This window comes from Pogona vitticeps, chromosome 12 (genome assembly GCF_051106095.1).
Source record: "Pogona vitticeps strain Pit_001003342236 chromosome 12, PviZW2.1, whole genome shotgun sequence".
In the NCBI taxonomy this organism is placed as follows: domain Eukaryota; kingdom Metazoa; phylum Chordata; class Lepidosauria; order Squamata; family Agamidae; genus Pogona; species Pogona vitticeps.
In genome coordinates this window covers 15,978,211-16,002,819 of record NC_135794.1, presented here as the reverse complement: position 1 = coordinate 16,002,819, position 24,609 = coordinate 15,978,211, and the positions used below count along the sequence as shown (strand labels likewise).

The window sequence follows — 24,609 nt, the reverse complement described above, 5'->3', positions numbered from 1 at the left end:
GAATCATAAATACAGCATAACAAGGATGAGAGGGAGAGTGGTTTCTAAACTGTGTTTTTAAATGTGTAAAAAGTTTTGATGATTTATTTGTACTGTTTTATTATAAACCTTGTTAAATCTTATTTGTGGGAGTAAAAAGCAGGATATAAATCAAAGAATCTTAAAAACACAGATTTAACTGAACAACCCCCCCCCGCCCCGTAGGTGTCCAATTACCCTGAAGCGGTTTCCCATTCCCTTCTTCTAGGGGTGAACTGGGACTCTGCAGCTTGCTCAAGGCTACACAGGCTGACTCTAATCCATGGGGGCACAGTTGGGAATCAAACCCCCAATCCCTGATTGCTAACTCACTGAGGTAGGACCTTGCCACATTACAAATCTTAAGATTCCATAGGAGGGGGCCATGACCATTACAGTGATATCAAACTGGTATACCTACATAATATAGATTCACTTTGAATCACTAGTGCTTCTTACCCCATCCTACAGATTAGAAGCAAAGGTGTGTTACAGATGGGCAATGATTAGAAGATAAAAATCCTTAACTAATGGGAAAATCAGAGAATAACAGGAGGAGCCTTGCTTAGTTCTGGAAGTATGCAGATTGGCTTGCTTTCTATGGTGACTGGTCCTCAGAATTTAAATATGACTCCTTTGAAATCTAATTTTGCAAAGACTGCCTTAGCCACCTCTCTCCAACATTAAGACACTAATTCTGAGCTACCTATGATGTGTCTTTCTGGCCTCAGTGTATAAAGTTACTATAACAAATTATGACGAAATCCACTAAGACAGGACCACATTCCATATCATTTTCCTGATATTATACTATGCCTCAAACTGGACTGAAATGTACCCAGTTTTTCCTCATCCAAAGCAACCTGGAATTGAACTGTCATGATACGTCTATAATATCCTTTGATACATAATTGAAGGGAAGTTTGAGAGAAAATGTGAAAGTTAGAAGAAGGTAGATTTATTGAATAAGTGGCTCCAGAGACTGGCTGGGCCTTAATAAAGAACAACTAATCCAGATAGTGGAAGACAAGTGGATGATGGTACGCCATCATGGTAGCCAACCTCTGCAACTGAGACAGCACAGAGAAGGAGAGGATCCTGTTCAATATTTATCTGCACAGACATTCAACTGAAGAAGCTGTCATGGCTCTGTGAAGAAGGATCCATGCGCGGTCAAATCCACAACAGGTGACTGGGTCAAATCGCCAAGGCAGCTTCAGCTATGTAACATGTAAAAATTAAGAGCAAGAGTGCCCTTAGTTCCTGGAAAAAACTGCCCAAACACATAACGTGTCTCTAACAATATGGCCAAAAGCAACCAGCAGAAACTTGGAAAGTTTTTTTTCTAAGACTACAGCTCACGTAATAACATTTGCTATAATGGATAGATGATTCTGGGACTTGTTGATGGAAAAAAAGAGGAACCTTTCCTCAATTCTATCCAACAGGGTCTTTTTGCAAACAGGTTCTACTCTGCTGTGCTGAGACACCATCTCAATCTGACACGACCAGGAGTAGGGAAAGCGAGACGGGAACAGGATGAGCATCCAAAGATGGCCTGGCAGTGCTAATTGGGTGGCCTGTGCAGCAGCCCGCAGGGTGGTGAAGATCAGATTCACCAAAGCACTGGAGGCCGACATGGCAGTAATGGCCATTTGGTTTCTCTAGAATAGAAGATCTTCAGAAAAAGGTTCGCCATATCTGCACCTTCCCTTCACTGTTTCCATCCTCAGAATGGCTTTCTCTGGGAAAAGGCCCAAATTCCCACCCTCACTATGTCCTGCGATCCCACGGACAAGAAGTGTTACCTTCTTTGTAGGTCTAATTAACGGATACGGCTGAAAGAGAACTTGCCCAGACTTGCCAATCTACCTCACCCTCTGTCTGATGGTCATAAAATGTCACACGCAATAGCCTGGGAAATGGGGCCTTTGAGAACTTAGCTTGTTTGGCCATTGTCAAACTGGCAGTTTACAGACTCCTGCATGGAACAGGTTTTTTTTCCCGGATGCAGGAAAAGAGGAAGACCAAATACGAGATGGACAGACTCTCTAAAAGAAGTCACAGGCTTGAGTTCGCAAGAGCTGAGCGGGGTTATCGAGGACAAAACGTTTTGGAGATGGCTTATTCATAGGGTTGCCATTGAGTCAGAGGTGACTTAGTAGCACAGATCAACGATGGCCCCCAGGCTGTGCAACAGTTTTTGCCTTCAGACATTTGGAAGGGGGAGAAAAGTAGCTCTCTCTCTCTCTCTCTCTCTCTGACTACCATCTCTTCTGCTTGCTGTTTTATTAAGGCAGGGGTAAGCAAGGGCTCCGGGTTTGTGGGCCAGGCTTCCAACTCCAGGAGAACCCAAAATTTACCCAGATGGAACTTTTTTTAATTTATTTTTTTAAATGGGATTGTGGTTCCATAAAATTTCCAATTAAATAACAAATCTTTTGCAGTTCTTGTTATTGCTAAAAACAAGTGGACATGCGGGGAGAAATTCCAGAAAGAGATTTCAGGGATTATGAAAATAACTTTTAGCACCCTGTGGGGCTTGTGACACCCCCCCCCTCGATTCCCACCCCAGTGTCTGAAGAGGACACCATTTGTCTTCTGACACAGTGGCTCTCCTCTGATTAGGTTTATTTATTATTTATTTATTTATTGCATTTATATGCCGTCCATCTAGACATAGTCTACTCTGGGCGGCTCACAACTTAGAAGATAAAAACAATTTAAAATATACAGTTTTACATTAAAAAACAAAATGATATAAAATATAATGTAAATTTACGATACTACTGAAAATGCACCGTAAAGTTCCAGAGCAGCTGTCCCCGGTCACTGAAGATTGTTTCAGGGGGCTGGCTCTGCCTGGCCTTCCCGACAGCATCCGCGAAGGAGGGCCACGGAAGAGTCTGCACCGAGGGGGGGGGGCTCGCTCTGCCTGGGGGCAGCCGCACCCTCTCCAAGAGCCCGGGAATGCAAGGTGCCCTACTGGTCACAAGCCCTGTTTGTTTCTCGGAAGCCAAAGAGAAAGGGCTATAAAAAGGAGGAGACTTTTAAAAAGAGAGATCAAGCAACAGAAAAGGTTCAAATGGCAAACCATTCCAGGCCTTGGTTGAGGACACAGAGCTGAGGATGAGAAATCACTCCTTGACATCAGCCTGACCTTGGCCGAAGGGCACTAACCTCCTTTCTGCCTCAAAGGGAAGGAACCAGATGTTGCATTCTTCTCATGACCTCCTGGGGCACATCTGTGGCAATTTCCAGATGTGGAGGGTCAAAAAGGGACCATCCGGGCACACAATAAGGGCTCCCTGATGCCAGTCTTTTCACTGGGGCAGCAGTGGGGTGGGGGTGGGATTTTTTAAGGGCAAATGATGAGTTTATGATTGTTCCTTTTTCAGTCTACTACAATCCCCAGAGCACAGCAGCCAGCATCTACTGACTCACCGACACCGTTGTAAAAAGTTAACTATAAATAACTAGTTATCTGTAGTAAACAAATAGTTGTATTACACTATGATTGCAACTCAACAAAAGATGACATCCTGTTCCTCTTACTGTGTAACTGTAACACTTTAATAACTTTGGGGAGGTGGCCTCTGTAAAGGTTAAGGAAATCTCCCATGGTTCAAATGCTGCTTAAACTGCTCCTCCTGCTTTGTTGGAGGTGATTAAGATGATGGTGAGATGGATGGGAAGAGTATACACACGCTACACTAACCAGTCACTTGTAGCATTCATATTTTAAAAGGGTTTTTAATGGTGTGTGTTTTTTTAAACTTCTAATACTTTAAAAACTTTTTAAAAGTTTTTTTTACTATTGGAAATGGGTGTTGATTTTTTTTTAAAAAAAAAACCCTGCAGTTATAACTATAACTTATACCTGTAACTGATTACTTATAAAAAATAACTTTTTAAGCTCCATAAGAGCAACAGGTTGGAAGCAACATGCCACAGCCATACCTGTAGGCGCTCCTGAAGGAGTAACACATTCCTTTTAACACTTGTGGCTTCCCTGCTGAGAATGGGCTCCTCACATTCTAACTTGTGTGTCAAACGGGACATGTGCCAGCCGTACATATTAAACCCGGAGCTGTCAGCCACAAAACCATCCACTTGGATTAGCACAGTAGAAGCAAAACATGTGATGCCAATATTTGGCTTACGACATATTATGGCTACTGTGACCCAGATCCTCTGTAAATAATGGGCATTCCTACAATTCATTTAAAAAAAACAAAAAATCTACTAGTTTAGAAATACAGATGCTAAGCTTTATTCCTCATCTGTTGGAATCCAAAGCAGAATTTCTTCTCCAGTCACACTGACAAAAATTAGGATCTGACTGGGAATGGTTTATGTACACGGAAATTAAAGGGAAATAAAGGATTTATACAATGCCTTTGTTTTACTGGCTAAATTGATGGCGAAAATGGAGAACGCTGAATTTTATCCAGCTTTTTCTTGTCGCTAAAACTGGCCAGAACAATATTTTTTTTAAAAAAAATAAAAATAAATCTCAGCCAGGCTGGTTTAAGGATTAGTTTAACACTTCAAAGGCACCAGGGACAAAGGAAATGAATTTGCAGAGGCCGGATTAGCTAACAGGGCCCCTCGGTGGCTACAAGGGGTTAGGAGGGGAGGAGGGGTGAGATACAAGGAGGGATAAACACAACCTCCACTGGGTTCAGCAATCGCAATTATAGAGTGACTAGCTGGGTATTTGTTGCATTGTTTGTGCTGTGCTTCTCGTTGTTCTTTTCAATATTTCCTTCCTCAACTACATGACGTTAGTGCTAACCACAGGCAGATCTGATCTTTCGGCCTTTAGAATATTTTGTTTGGCTAGCAGAACTTCTGGTTTTTGTAGGTAGCATTGTCAGTCATGCTATTTTGTCCTGCTGGGTGTGGTTCCCAACTGTGGGTCCCCGAAGGTCCTTGGACTAAAACTCCCAGAAGCCTTCACTGCGAGCTGTGCTGGCCAAGATTTCTGGGAATGGTAGTCCAAGAACATCTGGGGACCCAAGGCTGGAAAGATGGCATCACCAACAAATTACAAAGAGAGGCATGGTATGGATATGAACCTTACCAGCCTTCTGCTCACAATCGTAAAGACTACAACTGCCATGCGATGTTAAACACATTTTTTCTTCTAATTTAGAGCTCAACTGATATCTCACTAGTTCAAATGCTTACCTTATCTTGTCAGTTTAGCATTATTTCAGTTGCAAAACATTTTTAGAAGGCAGGTTTGAATGTTGGTGAAAGAGGTAGATAAAAGGGTAGCAACCATGGCAAAGATCAGTGAGGGGGGCATGGGGGGAGTGCATGACATGTGGATACTTGGAACACACCTTCGCAGGATAAATAAACATGTCTGTGTGATCTATATACCAGGATGGTGGCGTCTGCATCAATCTGGGAGAAACATCTACGTGGTCACACCCTCAGAAAAAGCATCTACACAACTTCTAGGACCGCCTTTGAGGCTTACAGAGTGTTCCACAGAAATAAAATATACACAAAACTGTGTGTGCAGTTCTAAGGGTTACTGCCTAATATGCCTACAGTTGAACAAAAATAGGCAAAGACATTCTTAATTAAAGGTGGTGTGTAAATTAGGTAAACTGTGTAAATATTTGCCATTTCAGTGAGAGAAAGATAGACGTAATAAAGGTTGAATTTGGAGAAATGCCACAAAATAGCAGACATCCATCCATCCTTACCCACAAGCCCTTCTGCCCCTCTCTCAAAGTAAAAAAAAGTTAAATAACTAATTATTTACCGTATTTTCATTACATTCAAAATTTGCTATCTGAAGTAGCAGCTGCCTTCATCTGCCTAAGCCAAGCTGTTCCAATGGAACAATGCGCCTCCTCTAGGCTTTCAGTATATATATTAAAAAGGTTGGGGTTATTCATCTCCATTTCCTCTGAAGATTTAAGATCTGGGACTCCAGGAATGACTGATGGAGCGATCAATCTCCTCATTGGGCAGACCACATACTGAACGGTGGAGAATCTCTAGTCTTTGGCATAGATTATGCATTTGCTCCCCTCTAGTGGCTGGTTAGGATTCGGGAAAACAGGTTGACGATGCCAATCTTTCTGGCGCAAAGCTGAAAGAAAAACAATCGTAACCGTAGCACACAGCAGCCAGACAGTGCAGGCCAAAACAAGGGTCCGGCGACCCTCCTTCATCAGCGTTTTTTCTTTTTAGCAGCAGTGCCTGAAGTGACCACAACAGAGCAGTCATCAGAACTGTGGAAGAACTAGGGTCACTGCTAGAGATGGGGGTATTCGTATATGAATATCCCCCCACAGGTGGAAATAATGAGGGTCTGGCCTCATGAGACCGGACTGTCCACTCACCATTTCTCTGCTGACGTGCGCTTGACGGAGCCTTCCTATCGTGTCATTGTCCTCAATGGATTAGCCACTCCTGGCAGGAGGCAGGATGACAAGTTATTTCCACCTCGGGGGGGGGGGATATTCGTATTTATATACAAATACTCCCATCTCTAGTCACTGCTAGAAAGTGGCAGCTATGCTTCTCTGTCCATTGGCCACCTTTGGCATCACTATTCACATAGCCACAACCCTTGGCCATCTAGCTGAACTGCCTTTATGGTTTGGTCTACAGTGTGGATGGAAAGCTGCCTGTTGACCCAGTGAGTAATGGGGATGGCAAAGAAATTCATGTTAAGAAAGACTGTTATGAATTTCCCCAATCTTAAGACATGCAATTGAACAATTTGGTTAGTGAGGTGGATGGGAGGTACGATATGTAAGAGTTTTCCAAATACTCTGCCTAAATGACCCACACCAGCTAATGAAGCTGCATGTCCAACAGTCTGGGTCTAGAACTTCACAGCCCCAGCCGGAACAAAACATTTTATGGCAATTTAAATATGAATGTGTTTTATTTGGTGTAAGCATCTGTAGACTGCCATCAACTTCCTCAGATGCATCTTGCACCCGATGAAATAGGCTCCAGTCTATAGATGTCTGTGCCAAAGAGAAAATCATTCGGCTTTAGCTCCATGGGAGTCTTTGTTGTTTCTGATGCCTTCTAAAGAAAATGGGACAAGTCTTAAAATGAGCGCAAGAGTGAGGCTACTTAGGACAGATCTAGTGGTGCTTTCCTTCGAAGGGCTCATCTGGTCTCCTCCAATAAGATTTGCAAGATTCATTTTGCAAATCGCCATCTAGTCTGCTTCAAAAGGAGCAACATACCAACAGCAGAATAAAACTCCTTCTCTGCAGGTGGGGAATAACACACACACACACACACAAAAACCTGGGGCTTATCTAGGAGCAAAAAACTGGGCCTTATCTAGGAGCAAAAAACTGGGGCTTACCTAGGAGCTATGTAAGGAGTTCGTGGAAAAGGTAAGCTCTGAGCCTAGTTCCAAGCCTAGTTCCTTACCCATTGCATCGAACTGGCATAAGGTCACCCTAGCCATTGCTGGTTGGGGAGCCCAAAGCATGTGCCCAGGGTCTATACACCACCCTTCTCTTGGGATACAGTTTGCGAAAGGTTTTCGCCTGGTCCCCCCCGGACTTCAGTGTCGGCCGATGGGCTTGAAGAAAGGGGTGACGGATGCCAATGCAGGAGCTCGCATGCTTGTCATGCAGTTGTTTTAGTCGATCTCCTAATTACCTTACACATTCTCCACAGGCTACAAAAGACAGACATAAACAGATTAAGTAAATTAGGCCAATTAAACATTCCCTAATGAAATGGAATGCTCCAGATGAACTCTGGGAAGCATTAAGCTGGGGGAGGGGAGGAAAGGAGCAAAAAGCGAAGGCAGCAAAACGGCAGGCAAACCACCTGCTATGAGAGCAGTCCTAAGAAATCTGAGCAAAACCCACTGCGGCGGAGGGCTGGGTTAGGACAGACCGGTTGGTGCAGACCCCACAGGTAGCCATCCGTTAACTGTGGCACCTTAGGGACCTTAGTATGCAAATTTAGCCAAAGCACAATATACTCCTGCAAAAGGCAGTTGCAAACCTCAGAGGAACAAAGGGGCAGCAGCTAAGTCTCCTGCTGTGTCTTCCACCCTGACTATAGCGCTTGATCATTCTCACGCCTAACGGAAGAGCCAGAACGCGGAAAAACTGGTCGTGCTGGCTGGAAGATCCTGAAAGCTGTAGCCTGAAAGAGTAACTTCCCCAATCTCTGAGAAGGACGCAGCCTAATGCATCCCAACAGCATCATGGAAGTGGGAACCAAGAGTCATGCGGCCCTCAGTCACTCCAAGCTTGTGATTTATGCACCAGTTTTATACTGGCCATGTGACCACGGAAAGATTGTCTTCGGACAAACACTGGCTCTATGGCTTGAAGAGCGGGATGAGCGCCGCCCCCTAGAGTCGGACACGACTGGACAAAAAAAATTGTCAAGGGGAACCTTTAGCTTTACCTTTATACTGCACAGATTTCTTCGGGTCCCCCAGTTTGCTGAATACAATTTTTTACACTGTTCTGGGCCAGAGAGAGCCAGTCTCTTCATCCGGGGGTGGGATGCAGCTGTTTTCTCAGTGGCCGGGGGAGGGGGCAATACTATGCTCGTATGCAATGACAGCTACCCTTGGACAGTCAGCCTGGCATGTGACGGGACTTTCACCTAGAACAAAATGGCGACCTGGGACCGCTCCTCAGGACCAGCCAAAGAACAAACTGCGGCACCTTTGATCAAGGAATCTCAGAGGAAAAGACGAGACTTTTGAGAAGACTTCAACATTTCTTATGAGGGAGCTTTGTGTGTTTTTATCCATTTAATATATAATTGTGCCATTTATCGGTTAGAATCACATTGTAAGAAAGCTGCAATGTAAAGCAAAGGTGTGGATTCATTCTTTCTCACCATTTAAAGCAGAGATAGGCAACTTCAGAGGGCCCATTTCTGCCCGCCCCAGACCCGAAGGCTGAATGTCCTTCGCAACCCATCCACCTACCCCTGGAATTTTTGGCCCTCAAAACACAAATCCCTGATTTAAAGCATAATCATCTATTTCCTTGTCTTCTTCTGAATAAATTATGGCCAAACCTTTCTCCATACGATGATTAAACCGATGGAAATCAAATTATTGGTTAGTTCTGGGTCCTTGGAACATTTTCCTCAAATGTTCATAGATGTTACTTGGCTTTATATTCCTTTCAAGTAATAATTAAAATTGTAGGTTTTGATCTAGAAAACCCCAAGCCAGCCTGGGACAAGATTATATGAGCACTGCCTACTCCCATTCATGCCCGTGCATTTGACACACATCTACTTCAGAGAGGGGCCTGTTAATTCTGTCCTTCTGAAGTGAGATGAATGGCAGAACTTTCTGAGGGGTTGCACACCAGTTACAAAAAGACATTTAGCTGGTTCCAACTTGTCTCTGGCACACCAGCTGAAGACAATTTCCATGTACGTTTTCAGTGCACAAGTCACCCTCTACTGTTTCTTGTTTATTTCTATTTTTGGTCGCCAGTTCTACTACTGGTGCAAACATTACTTGTTTTTTTTTCTCATTACCTGATATTAACTTGTGTGCTGCGTTGTGTTGTGTTCTACAGGGAGCCGCCTTGCAAGCTCCAGCTAAAAGGCAGCCAATGCATCTTTTAAACCAGTGGTGGGGAACATGTGCCCCTCCAGCTATTATTGGAGCACAACAGCTGTTAACTCGGGTTGACCATTGGTCATTCTGGCCCCAGGTGATGGGATCTGAAACATAACATCTGGAAGGCTACACGTTTCCCACAGCAGTTGTAAATAATTTTTATTTTGGGAAGGGGAACTAATAAAATTGCTTCTATGTCCAACTTGTCCTTCAGCCATTCATAACATTGATGCAAGGAAAAATATTTTCTAAACAGTGCATCCTTTCCCCTGTCATTGAAAATGTAAGGAAACAAAATCCTTTCCTTCAAATGTGAATTGACAATTCCATAGGTCTACATCCCACTTTTCTTCCAGAACTCGGGGATCAATTCTGCCAGACCTTCCACAAACTTTTAGGATGTCTCCTCTTCAGTGTGGCTTGGGACAGGGACAGGATAAAGAACAACCCAGTTCCCACAGAGCAATGTATTCTGGAGGCCATATTCACTCACACTACCTTTGAGATGTGCAGGAGTTGACCTTTCCAGTGGCTGCTGCTAGACCGCGGACCCCCTCCCATTGACCACTCTCCTGATGACCTTTTGCCCAATGCAATGACCTGTTTCTTATTTAGCAGCTAATAGTAACAACAGGGGCTTTCAAGTATATGCTACACTTTTTTTTTTACCGTTGTGATTATTCTAAACTGAGAAACTTTTAAACAGTTTCAGACTGTATTGTGCTTTACTATTACAATTGACCTAATTTTTGTTTAATATTTGTAATGTGCCTTGTAAAATTGAACTTGTTTTTAATTTACACTCTCCCATATTATGAGCGAATAAAAACCAACCAACCAACCAACCAACCAACCAACCAACCAACCAACCAACCAACCAACCAACCAACCAACCAACCAACCAACCAACCAACCAACCAACCAACCAACCAACCAACCAACCAACCAACCAACCAACCAACCAACCAACCAACCAATGGTGAACATGGGGCCTTAGCCATACCTTCCTTTGGATGTGGCCCATGCTGTCAACAAGACGATGACTGTGGATGAGGCCCTGCACCTCTGTCAGCTCCAGGATGTCTGTCGGGGGTGATGGAGCTTCATCAGAGAGTGGAGTCATGAGGGACTCCAGTTCATGAGTGTTCAGAGGGGTCACAGAAAGTGCTGATGTCTGGCGGCTCCGGTGATAGTATATTTGGGTCCCAGGAGTTTGGGAATCCAAACCTGGCACAGATTCTCTGCAAGAGTAACCAAGAGAAGACATGGAATCCTTTCCCTTAACAAATATTTTCCCCAAGTCCATTCAAGATCCCAGCAGAATACTGCAGTTGATGATAATAAGAGTCCAATGTGGTGACATGGTTAACATGTGGGGCTAAGACTTCGGGGGACATCAGCTTTTGGGCTCCAGTGATCCATGAAACCCATTGATCCAGTCACTCTTATTTCAGCCGAATTACTGCATGACCATTGTGAGGATAAAGTGAGAGATGGGAGAGTGATGTGTGTATTACACTTTGGGCAATTCAAAAGATAGACGTGATATAAATGTATATAAAGAGGATACAGATATACTAATACATTAAAAATGTCACAGAGAGGCCCAGCAAAACCACAAAAAGTACACTTTCCTTGTTGAGTTCTCAATATAGGTAATTCATAAAGGCTACTAAGGTTGTAACTGTGATGGAACCACTGTTTCAATGTACTGCCCAGCCATGGCAAGGCTTCACACCTGATTCATGGTAGTCTGGCATTCCATCATTGCACCCAAGACTACAATCCAGAATACTGTGGTGGTGGGACAGAAGGATGTAGAATGAGGTAGCAAATGTCACCGATGGGCATCAGGGCCTAAATCCAATAGCTACTGAAGTCTCAAACGGAGTACACCCACTGACGCAATGGGATGTACATAAATGCCAACTAACTACTTAGCCGTTGATTCAACAGGTCTAAGCTAGCTGGGACTAGAAATTCAATTGAGGCCTACGATGACTTCATATTGTAAGCGTACTATTTTAAAACACACTCACACAAAATTCATGGCTGAAAACAGAATAGTGTAGTGGGAGAGAGAACCTCTGTCTGTTACCTAATTTTGGCAGTCTTCTGCTTGTTTTTTTTACTTGCAATTAAAAGAAGGGTTTAAAAATTTATATAAAGAAGCATTAAAAATGCAACCCCTTGCCTGTAGGATAAGGCGATGCAATGCATTCTGTCACCAAACTTTTTAACTCCTCATTCTTCCACACGTGTAGATCCAGCTCGGAGAACAGAAGACGAACAGGACAGAGAAGGGAGACAGGCAAGATCTGCTGTTTGACTTTGGCTTGATATATCTGAAGCCAGGGCAACACAAAGACTTACCTTGGTTTGTTGTTGCGAAAGCTGGCACACATGCAGAAGAGGACACAGATCAAGCCTAAGCAGACCCCTATGATGATTCCCGTGACTGAGTGGACATCCAACAGATCTGGCAGGTGAAGGACACAGGAGAGAGTCAACATTTCCACCCACAGGAGGAATGAAAGAGAAGAGGTTAAGCCAAGGGACTTAATTCGTACCTCCTTTCACCAAAGTGTGCCTTGCCTACGTATAAGGGATACCAGATGATTAGGTACAGAATAATCCCACAAGGTTGACGAGAAAAGCAGCCGGTACCTGAGAACTTCTCCCGCAAAGTTTGTACGTCCTTCACGTTGGAATAGGGTCCCGACCCAGCTATCGTCTTTGCTCCCATCTTGAAGAAATACCTGGTGTCGCTTTCCAGCCCATGAACCTCCGTGCTGAATGTGTTGCCTGAGCAAGAGAGGAATTCAGGATGTGCTCAACCATGTCAGACTGCTATTAATAACAGGATGCTGAGGTTCTAACGTTGGCAGGGAGTTACGAGAGGAAGCAGAGTTGTTCTCCAAACACACACTGCCATCGCCTCTGAGCATTTACAGATATTTACCCTCTTTCGTCACAAGAGTCCACATCTCATCAGGCTGCGTGTTGTTGGCATTATAGAGGATGATGTATTCTACAATGATGCCATTCGGTTCAGAAGGAGGGCACCAGTGAACCTGGACGGTGTAGGGGTTGACGGGATGCAACCGTAAATCGGAAGGAGGAGTTGATGGCCCTGCATGAAGAAAACCGAACACAGAAGAAACTGAGACAAGGAACCAGCTCAACAGGCATTAACCAGTGCTGGAAATTTCTTCTCAAATTAATTCATTGTTGTGATTCATTACATTGTTGACAACAAATTTAAAATTCATTTATTTGTGAAAATGCCAAGGGGCATTATATCAAAAGCTATTCAGTAACTTATTACGGTCACCTTTGGCTATTCTAGGTGATCTTCTAAAGTTCAATGATTTAACAAATTAATCAAAAAATTAACTACCAAATTAAAATTAAAATTAATATTTTAAGAACACTATATTAGATTCATTGAACGATTTAATATTAACAACAGCGCCAATGTACCACATTTTTCTGCTTATTTATTTATGTATTTATTTTATTGGCTTTCTACCACGCCCATCTAGACCAAAGGTGTTTTTCTGTGTATAAGATGATACTTTTGTCTAAAATCTTTAGACTAAAAATTGAGGGCTGTCTTATACACAGAACTAAGCTGAAGAGAGAATAAAATGGCCCATATCTTGCCTTTGCAAACAGGCTGCCTCTAATCACGAGGCTTAACTTAATTCCTCCAATCATGAGCCTTACGTAACTCATGTCAGCTGATGCTGTCCAAACCAATTGGAACACACCTCATTGGAGGTGGAGCCTGTAGACAGTGCTCAGATTCAACAGGGACTCGTGATGTCTGATCATTCTGAGCCCAGAGGCTGAATACTCAAAGCTAAGTTAAGGTTTCTTAATTTGGGGATAGAAAAGTTGGGGGGGGGGGGAAATCTTATACATGGGAGTGTCTTATACATGGAAAAAAATACAGTATGTTCCAGCATAATGTAGAGCTAGGGTAATGTGACATGAGCATTCCAGGCATTAAGCCCAGGCAACAACCGTTGTGCAATTAGACTGCAAAAATGACTGTGTAGCTTCCATACAATTGTATAGCACACACATAGAGAACAGCTTTGTGAACAGCACGTGAACCGGCAATGCTTTTCACTAACACTGCCATAAGTTTTTATTATGCACATGAAGCTGCACGACAGGATTTCAGCCTATGGGTAACTGGACGTTCACAGCCAGTCAAGCCCACGTATACATGTACTAGCAGTTTAACAATTTTAGAAAAATAAGATAGTCCTGCTTTTGAGAATTTCACTAGATACTACCCACATTTTCCTCCATAGATTCCCATAGATGTGCCTTAAAGGGCCTTCTTTTGGGTCCATTGTTGTTGGAGACAAGGCAAAAGTTTTAAAAGCAGGACCTTTTCTATAGTGGCACCATGTTACCAAACAGTAAATCCAATCAGTAAAACTCAGAATAAAAAAAAGAAACTTGGCATTATCAAATACAGTGGTGCCTCGCTTAACGGGCGCCCCGTTTAATAACGAATCCGCATAGTGATTAAGTTTTTGCGATCGCTTTTGCGATCGCATTGTGATGATTTAGATAGGAAAAAATCGCTTTGCGACGATCGGTAAGCTGTTTTGCTTACAGATTTTTGCATAGTGATGTTTTCCTAACAGCTGATCGGCGGTTCCAAAATGGCCACCGGGTAAAAAAAAAAGGCCGCCCACTGTGTTTTTGCGCCGATTCCTCGCTTACCGGGCAGCGAAAATGGCAGCCGTATGGAGGATTTTCGCATAACGGTGAGTTTTTTTCCCATAGGAACTCATTAAACAGGTTTTAATGCATTCCTATGGGCTTTTTTATTTCGCATAGTGACGAATCTACATAGCGACGATTTTTCCGGAACGGATTATCGTCACTATGTGGGGCACCACTGTATCCTGAAAAGTCTGGGAATAGTAGATTTTACACTTGGCATTCTGCTTTTGGTTTAACTTCATGCCAGATGCTGGAAAACCCTTTCTTTCACCAGATTTTTTAGGGTCTTCCACATTAACATTTGTTTGGCTACATGCTATTTTCTTTATTCTGGTAAATTTTAATTTGTCACAGATCTTCTGCACCACTTTACATGACATCATCATCTGATGAACAGGGTATTTAATTTAAATTAATTGAACCTTCATATCCCCCCATTTCAGGTTCCCCTTTGCCCTGGTGAAGCCTTTAGGAGCCTCAGGATGGGGGAGAAGTCTTAACAGCCAAAATTTAATGCCAGATGTGGACAACATAGGAGTAGATGGGATGTAACCAGCAGAGAAGTCTTGGCTATTAAGGGTTCCTGTCCACCCCAAAAATTCCAGAGGCTTCCCAAGACAAAAGGAAGCCCCGGAGAGCTTCATGACCTGAAAGTGGGAAGAACAGGAAGCTTTCAATTAATTTGAATTAAATATCCTGGTCACCAGATGATGACAATGTAAACTGGTTTACACTGTGTATATTACACCAACTGGATTCCAGGATGCTTTACGTAATTGGAAGCTAGCCTGAAAATTAATTTTTTTATTGCAATGTCATCAAAAAGAGCTACATTAGTAAGTAAGTAAGTAAGTAAGTAAGTAAGTAAGTAAGTAAGTAAGTAAGTAAGTAAGTAAGTAAGTAAGTAAGCAAGTAAGCAAGTAAGCAAATAAGTAAGTAAGTAAGTAAGTAAGTAAGTAAGTAAGTAAGTAAGTAAATAAATAAATAAATAAATAAATAAATAAATAAATAAATAAATAAATAAATAAATAAATAAATAAATAAATAAATAAAAGGGGCTTGAAGGTTTCTTCCTTTTTTTTATAAAAAGAAGGCTGGCTCCTGATTTTCAAGCTGGATAGCTCAGTGGCTTAGGTCTTTGGCTGCAAAACCAGGGATTGAGAATTTGATACCCCACTCTGCCTCCTTGATAGAAGCTGGACACAGTGACCCATAGGGTCCCTTCCAGCTCTGCAGTTCTAAGAGTGTTGTTGTCATTGTTGTTGTTAAGTTTTACAAAGTACAGTCCCATCACACAAGACTGCAGTCTGTTCACAGAGCTCCCTCTTCCCTGATCATTCTTTCCTCTATGATCTATTGACAGGTCTAGAAGTCGTAGCGTCGGTACTCAACTGTCTGGAAGGGTGAACCACTCGACCACATTCCCAAACGGCCCATCGATGCCAATACCATTTGACTGCACGGCAAACTCGTATCTGGTGAATGGCTTCAGCCCGCTGATGAGGATATCTTCATCAGAGCTGAGGAAGAAAAGAACACCCAATATTATGACAGACTCTGCCACCGATGCGACCCAGAAAAAGACTGGCAAGCGTTCGGCGGCCAGCAAAACAGCTAAGTTGGCGGATCTTAGAATGTGATAACGTATGGCTTTGGATTTTGGATCCATGCCTCTTTGCCACATTCCTAAAAGCCAAAGGTGGTATGAAACAAATCTTTCCAGAGCAGTCTGGTTGACGTGTGTAGGAGGTCAGGAACAGCCACATTCTGCAAGCCTGGAGGTCGTTTTTCTATATCCAGAACTCTCTGCAGATTTTAATGCTTCCTTGAGATGAAACACCGAGTGAGTAAAAAAAAAAAAAGCATTCCATTTTCAAAAAAGCCATTTTTAGTTTATAAAACAGTTGGATTTTTATTTGGTTATGATAAGGTTCTGAGGACATCTTGTTTAATAAGAGAACTGCACCCTCTAGAGATGAGACTCTCCCACCTGGGTAAAAAAAAAAATCCAAGCCTCTACTTTTGGAAAGGGTCTTCTGGACTCTGGAGGGCTCAGGGAGACAGAAACTGGCCATTGGTGATGACAGGATTCTTACCTGTGCCACAAGTGAGTGGGCATGCCACTCCCATAATGCAAAAGGGTAAAAATGGTGCATATTCCACACTGACTACTATTGAAGGCACCGTCAAGGTAACTTAGAGAATGTTAGAAAGTAACACCAGGGAATGGAGGGAATGAGAGAGCTCCTGTCATTAGGGACAGAAAGACATTTACTCAATTTGCATTTTAATCTGCATTCCCCCAAACCAACAGGTAAACTGAAACACTGCTCCCATTTTGCAATGCAGTCTTCCAACTAATCTACAAAAATGCCTAAGATGAGTAGATATTCCTTGCAAATAATATGCACAACAAGCAAAAAGGCATCAAAATGTGCATTCTGGGGAAAATGTAAACAGCACAGATTACAAAAATGGCAGAAGCAGCAAGATAAAACCAAACTAAAACAAGAGAAGTGAGAAAACAAACAACACTATTTAGCTAGATTTGGCTATCCCTATCTGTGCAAAACAAGGAATCTGTCAAAAGGAAGCAGAGGAAGACAAATCCATCATTTTGGTTTCTACCAGTTTCTCATTTTTTCCTGTTTTAAATCAGATTGTCCTGAACTAGAAGAGAGCATTTTTGAAAAGCTTCCATTTATTGGGGAAAAAGTTTTCTGAATACATGCGTTTTTATATACACCTTTGCCCCAACATACTATTTTTTTCCAAGTAAATTTCCTAACACATTGCACTTTTAAAAGTATTTTCACCAACACAGGCCTAAATCCAATTGTTAGTTCCAACAACAACAGAGTTATTGAATCAAAACCTACATAAATATTGTTTTAGTAAGTGCTGATCATTCAGTGATCATCAGGATCATCTTCTGGATATAGCCCATATGTTTTTACCAAGGTTTCCCCTAAGGTGCGCGCATGCGCACATGATTCTGTCCCCTTTGCGCAGTCTTCCTCCTCCTCCTCTATGCACCAACAGCTCTTGTTTCCAGTCCCCTAGGTTCCACTCATGACAGAGCTCCATGCGGGCAGGGGAACTGCGCACACGGGCAGGCAAAATCACATGCATGAGGGGTACAGCCTCACCTAGTGTAGCTGAAAATTAGAGGGAATGTTGCTTTTTATGAATGTAATTTCCTCCAAAACATGCACCTCTATACTGTACTTATATCTGAACGGGAGAATTTCACTACAAAATTCAGAGAAATGTGAATCTCAAAAGGTATCTTGAGTTCACATTTTGGCCTGAAAAGTACAAAATAACATACACTGAAATGAAGAGAAAACAAATTTTCTCCACATCCCCAGGATGAACAGGTGCACATTCCGTATCACAACTGCAGGGAGCAATTTTGAGGATTCAATGAAGTCACTGACTTTTTGTGCATGTGGAAGAACTCTTTCATAATGTGGAGACAACAAAACAGGGCAGAGTTACTTAAGGAAGTGTGGGGAAATCCCCAGGGAACCCTGCTTGGAAGCCAGTCCAAGCAGCAGTTGCATGAAAACCAGGGAGAGATCTCTGATAAATGAAGACAGACTACAGTCTTTAGTTATGATGCATGTCACCGGTGAAGAAGATGTCTGCCTGTAAAATGTCTCCAAAATGTCTCTAAAATGTCTACCTTCTTCTCCGGAGGCATGTCTTTTTTTATTAAGTACCATCATTTACATAAAGAGAAGATTTAGCCAAAGAGGGTCGAGAAACTTATCTTTTCTACACATTCCACACATGCGCAGAGAGAGAATCATAGAACAATGCAGGAGGCAGAAGAAATTTGTTTTTCTGACACCGATGACTGTGGTCTAGAGAAGACAAGGGCCGGCAACATATAACCCCCTGAATCCCTACCCCACAGAACTCTGCATTAATATATTTTTAAATGGGAAAATGGGATTATAAAAGTTCCAGTGTGTTCTCTAAGAAGCATGAGGCAATTTTGAGGGTCTCCAGCACTACTTGCCCCCCCTTTTACCCCCATGACCTATGAAAGGTTTACTTGCAAAGCACCTAACCATTTATGTTAAAACTGCTGCAGCAGTCAGGTGTCAACTGCAGATCTGTTATGGCCTTGGTAGCCATTTAAAATATGAGCCGGTGCATTTCCTCTTGTGACCAAAACAGTTTAGGAAGCTTCCGTTCTCCAGCCTCCATGATATGCAATTCAAATGATGGTAATTCTAACCAATCTGCAGAGCTGCTGCAAGGTTCACCACAAAAGTGTACATGAAATGAAGTCTGAACCCTCAAAAGCTTGATAGAAAGCTAACCTCACGCTTTTTATCTCCATTTCCTCCTGGGCCCACCACAGAACCTGAATCGATTCCGGAAGGAGAGGATCCTTTTCTCCAAACTCTTAAGCTCTTCCCCTTAAAAAAAAGAGTCTCTTCTCAACCTCAGATTAAGTCGCTCTGCAATTTCGCAGCCAACCATGGTTGCCTCTGTCATGAATTTGATTATGAAAATAGAATAGTGTTGTATTTCATAGGATTTAGTTCAGAGCTGCAACGAAAAAACTAGAAATCTGCTTATGCCCAGGTGCTAATTAGAGAGAAAATGTACAAGGTCAGTTCTTCTCCAGCTAAAGAAAAAAAAAAAGAGTTAAGAAGAGCAAGCTGACCTTATCTTATCTCAACTCCTCGATGGACAAGGACATAACTTCTTAATTTAAGGAAGATGGGCGAAGAAGAAGGAGAAGGACGGAGAAGAGAGATGGGGGAAGAGTTTGCTTTCACGACAGCCAGAGACGATACATGGAGAGAGATGCGTCTGGCAGAACTTTAATCAGAAGACTGCGTAAGAATGCTTATTTAAGATATAGCTAGACTGTTTTATTGTTTTCACTTTATAGAGGAAATGACTGGTGGCTAAGGCTGGGGGTTATTTTGGAAATACAAAAAAACGTTAAACTAAGCTTGTTGAAATGATATCTTTTGTAATAAAATATAAAAAGACAAATTGTCTGTAAGCTGTCTCCTTGTTTAGACCATGCTACAGTAGTAAATTGGATATTTTTGACTAAGATTGTTTTGATCTGGCCACATTACCATATTACCAAAAGAGGGTCCTAAAGTAAAGAGAGGAAGAGCAGACCTTCCAGATTGTTTATTTAAAATCGAGACAGACTTGGGTGAAAGAGTGAGAAGTCGCCTAGGGCAAAATTACAGGACCCGGTTTTGCTAGCATTAGGGACTAATCATTCTGAATCCCTCTCTGTCTCGTGTAAAGGCAGTTCTTAGGAACGCTTTTACCACAGCCTCACCTTGTGTAGTAAGTCACGAGCGAGGCATTTTTCAGTCCCCAGGGACTGAATCGCACGGTGTAATTGACGATCTTCACGGTACTGAAGTCAGGCTTCTTCCATCGCAGCCAGATTGAGGTGGAACTGTTGGATTCTACGTAGATGTGATCTGGGGGCAGTGGAGGCCCCTTCTGAACGGGGGGCTCTGGGGAGAGAAAAAAAAAACAGGCAGCGGCGGGAACAGATTCAGGAGCATGAGGAGAAACGGTAGCAGCAATTAGAAGTGAACACACCAGACCTGAAACACCCTCCTCCTTTAACAGGGGGGCATCCACTGAAAATTTCAAAGAGATCTGCTTCCTACGCCCTCCTGAGGGATCTGTAAGCTTTAAGAAGGCTGTCCACTCCCTTATCTCCTTGGGTTTCTGTTCCCCCCCCCCCCAGCTGACACTCAGTGGAGTCCTGCAGATCACTGAGCATGCTAAATATTCTTTGGACTATTCAGTGGAGGAATTTCAGTGCTCATGGCTCTCAGAGATCACAAAGCTCAACATTAATTGGGTTACTGGTGGGGGGAGGGAAAGAATTTTTATCCTTTTATGCTTGTGAATACTCAGGTCAGAATCTGTTGAGTTATGCAGATGCCAGAGAGCAACCATAAAAGCAGTTCTGATTATTTTCTTGGCTGTCCCCTGTGTGTATTCACCCTTGCCCTGGTTGCACAACTGAGTGCAAAACCATGCAATGGGAAGCAAGCCTCTGAAAACCATTTGCACAGCAACCCTTCTGGGTGCTGTAAAACCTCACTGGCCTTTGGCCTCAGGGGTCACCCAAGCATAGGACCACCTCGCCCTCATTTCTCAGGGACCCTGTTTTAACCCCAATCATTCACCTGAATTTCCTAGTACATAGAATCACACAACCACCGTTGGGGGAAATTGCACAATCTGTTTGGAAGTTCGGCCCATCTGATAGTAAGTCATTAATTCCATTAAGTCATTAATTCATATTCTCTATGATGGACCTATTTTCCTGCCTACAACGGGACTTCCTCAATTATAAAGGTAAAGGTAAAGGTTCCCCTTGACAATTTTTGTCCAGTCGTGTTCGACTCTAGGGGGCGGTGCTCATCCCCGTTTCCAAGCCATAGAGCCAGCGTTTTTGTCCGAAGACAATCTTCTGTGGTCACATGGCCAGCGCAACTTAGACACGGAACGCTGTTACCTTCCCACCGAGGTGGTCCCTATTTATCTACTTGCATTTGCATGCTTTTGAACCGCTAGGTTGGTGGGAGCTGGGACAAGCGATAGGAGCTCCCTCCGTCACGTGGATTCGATCTCACGACTGCTTGGTCTTCTGACCTGCAGCACAGGCTTCTGCGGTTTAGCCCGCAGCGCCACCACGTCCCCTTTCTCAATTATATTGATTTATTTAAAATATTTTAAGCCACCTTGCTCCTGAAAAAGGACCCAAGGTGGCTTGCAATAACTAGAAGACAGTATTTAAGCTAATAAAAGGGAGTACACAATACTAAAAGGATCAATGAATACAATACCAAAAAACATGAGCAACACCAAAACATATTCAATGCAGTAAGGCACAACTATCCATTTAAAAAACCCCACTCAGGCAGCCAGCCACTCACTCCTACTCAGGGAAAGCTTGCCTGAAGACAAAGGTCTTTGCCTCCTTGTGGAAGAACAGTAAAGATGGGGCCAGTCTAGCCTCCTGTGGGTGGGGCGTCAAGAGATTCAGAGAGAGACAGGAGCTTTAATTTCATTTTGATTCCAGCTTCTTAAGGCAGTTCTGTTCTGGTGGCCCAGAGGCATGGTCAAGAGCAAAAGCTACCTTGAAGGAAGGAAGGAAGGAAGGAAGGAAGGAAGGAAGGAAGGAAGGAAGGAAGGAAGGAAGGAAGGAAGGAAGGAAGGAAGGAAGGAAGGAAGGAGGGAGGGAGGGAGGGAGGGAGGGAAGGAAGGAAGGAAGGAAGGATGGATGGATGGATGGATGGATGGATGGATGGATGGATGGATGGATGGATGGATGGATGGATGGATGGATGGATGGATGGATGGATGGATGGATGGATGGATGGATGGATGGATGGATGGATGGATGGAAGCAGACCCAGTCACCAGAAAATATTGCAAACCAGACTGTTCCAATCCTGGAGCATTTCTCACATTATTTATCAACGTACTTGCACCCAAAGTCTGGTGCTCATTGATGTCTTTTCCAAAATTCCTGCAGTCTTAAAAGCTGAACCTTATACTACCTGCTGGCGTAACGGGTGCCCTCTCCGTCTTGCCTTTCCAGACTGCTGCATAGCCGTCTTCATGCTTATTAAACGCCACTACCTTCACCTCATATAGCCTTCCAGGAACTGGATGGAGTAGAAATTGAAATAAATGAGAACATCAAACTAGGTTAAAATAAATGTGTCTCGGCAGGAAACAAAAAGCATGACACGGATCTGTATCTCAATACAGGAGATTCTAGGCTCCTTTCACAATAATAATAAAATGTGTATACAAAATTATTATAGGACAGTCCAAATTTTTCTTTAGCCCATTCTCTTGTTTCCAACAGTGGAGTAGGAGGACTCCAAGACTGGCTCCCAGCCAGGCACAAAAGCAAGAGAAGCCCCCTTTTTAATCTGTCCCCAATTTCTAGTATTTTGAGGTGTACTGCTCATATGCATGCAGGTTCCATTTAGTATTACAGTTGTGCCTCACTTTATGATTGCCCTGTATGACGAATCCGCTTAACGATGCCTTTTTTGTGATCGCAAAAGCGATCGCAAAACGATGCTTCCTATGGGCACAATCCGCTGTATGATGATCGGTTCCCTAGTTCGGGAACCGATTTTTCGCATTACGACGATCAGCGAACAGCTGATCGTCGGGTTCCAAAATGGCCGCCGGCTGAAGAAAATGGCCCCCCGCTGTTTTCTAGGAAGGATTCCTCGCTAGACAGGCACCGAAAATGGCCACTGTATGGAGGATCTTCGCTGGATGGTGAGTTTTTAGCCCATTGGAACGCATTAACTCGGTTTTAATGCATTTCAATGGGTTTTTTATTTTTGCTTTACAATGTTTTCGCTCTACAGCGATTTCGCTGGAACAAATTAACATCGTTAAGCGAGGCACCACTGTATGTCTAATGACTACAGATACAAGATGGAGAAACCAAAGTGCTTCCCATTATCCCTGATGGCTGCTCATGCTGGTTTGGGCTAAGAGGGGTTGGATTCCAAACATCTGGGAGACCCTCAGTTCCACAGCTAGATCAACCTTAACCCAACTCTGAACAACCTGCTACCTTCCAGATGTGCCGGGCTCTCTATCAAACTAAAGAGCATGCTGGCTGAGGACAATGGGAGGTCTAATCCAACTCCTCGGGAGGAAAAACTGTTTTAATTCTTTATTAAGGCAACCTCTGCTGATGGGCCCAGTCATATTTTGGTGGTGTAAGATCATAATTGTAGAATGGGCTTTTAAAAAAACCCAACAACCTTAAAAGGCCTTAATCAGCAAATATACTGTAAAAGCAAAACAATTGCCAGTAAAAAGGAGGGCACAGAAAACCCATCAATGCAGCCAGCTAAAATCAAGTGCTGGGCAAGTTTTTACTGGCTCTCCTTAAAATGTTATGCCCAGCCAAGCCCCATTGGTAGTCGAGTACTAAGGGGCAATTATACGGTAGCCTGGATTCCATGCTCCCACCGACCTCCCCTCTTAAACAGAGAGAGCCCGGGACTGCGCTTTTAAGCACTGCGATTATCGGTTGCCAGTATATAAATAGGTCAAGTTTTTCTTTTTTAAGGGACCCAATTAAATAATTCCATGAACCTGTTTGTATCGCTGCAGGCAGCCCAATGTAACCCACAATACAAGCCTGGAAAAAGAGCCTTTGGACACAAGCGGTTGAGCAGTTGCTGCCAGTTGAGCGGTGACCACCTTTTTTTTCGCCTGGGCCTCAGCGCAAGCCAGGCTCTCTCTTCACAGATGGCCTAAATGTTTGTTTCCAAGCTTGCTGCCTTTTTTGCGTCTCTTTTCTCCGGCCTTGTTGGGAGACATTCTTTTTAAGAGACCTGCTTATTCAGGGGAACCACTCGAGCGGCCCAAAGTTTACAAATAGAAGGGGAAAATAGGACGCCTTCCTCTTCGGGCACCCACGGCCTGGTTCCCAAATGGCTTCTCCTTGACAGCTTCATTGACGAAGCTCTGCTAATTAAGGATGTGGCTATTCATTGCTGCCCAGGAGGGATTGCCAGCTCCTTCTGCCACCACAATGTAGCTTCTACAAAACACCTTTTAGCTAGGCCAACACTATCCATCATGCACGGACAGGGGCAAGTAAAGGGTCCTGCTCTCCTTCTCCTCCACCCCCGCCCCACCCATTTCAAGGACAAAGGCGTGGAGCTCTGCACCCCCTACAACCCACACTGATATTTGGAGAAAAAATAACATTTCAGCTCCTTTTTAAACCCCCTCCCCTGGCCTTAAAGGACTCAACTGCAACCGCAGTTTTGCCTGCTCTGAAAACATGGTGGCAACAACAGTTTGGGAATGATCCAGACCGGAGTGTGTCGGGACAGGGGAAGACCTAGCTTTGACTTGGAGACTAAAAGAGGGACTGAGAATTTTCACAATGGAGGTGGGGGTATGGTTAGGGGTACTCCCAAACACAACACAAGTAGGCCCAGGTCAGGGATCAAGGAAGAAGGGCTAGTTGCCAGGCAACATGTAGACTGCTGGTAAAGCAGCTGTTCCAGTGGCTGGCAGGCAGTATTCTCCTCTCCCCACAATTCCCATAATGGTACCTCTTCTGACTCTTCTATTTCCCAAGCGTGCACCTCTTAGAACCTTCAAAACCTTTCCCCTCTCTCTTTTGTTCTTGCCTAGACCATACCTAAACCCCCAAACAT

At 43.4% G+C, this 24,609-nt stretch overlaps 1 protein-coding gene across 6 annotated transcripts in view; it reads right to left on the bottom strand.

Annotated features, from left to right (window-relative positions):
• The window catches only part of IGDCC4 (immunoglobulin superfamily DCC subclass member 4), a 92,021-nt gene that overhangs the window by 3,176 nt on the left and 64,236 nt on the right, over positions 1-24,609 (bottom strand). For 3 of the 6 annotated variants that reach the window (XM_072982129.2, XM_078380892.1, XM_078380893.1), the window contains 7 exons: positions 21,955-22,062; positions 19,704-19,887; positions 15,770-15,897; positions 12,591-12,761; positions 12,296-12,433; positions 12,002-12,107; positions 10,632-10,869 (listed from right to left, as the gene is read on the bottom strand). In XM_072982129.2, coding sequence (XP_072838230.2) covers positions 10,632-10,869; positions 12,002-12,107; positions 12,296-12,433; positions 12,591-12,761; positions 15,770-15,897; positions 19,704-19,887; positions 21,955-22,062 — 1,073 coding nt within the window. Of the gene's footprint in view, positions 1-10,631; positions 10,870-11,822; positions 12,108-12,198; positions 12,434-12,590; positions 12,762-15,769; positions 15,898-19,703; positions 19,888-21,954; positions 22,063-24,609 lie in introns of those variants that run through there. The other 3 variants (XR_013538905.1, XR_013538904.1, XR_013538906.1) reach the window with 3 other exon arrangements.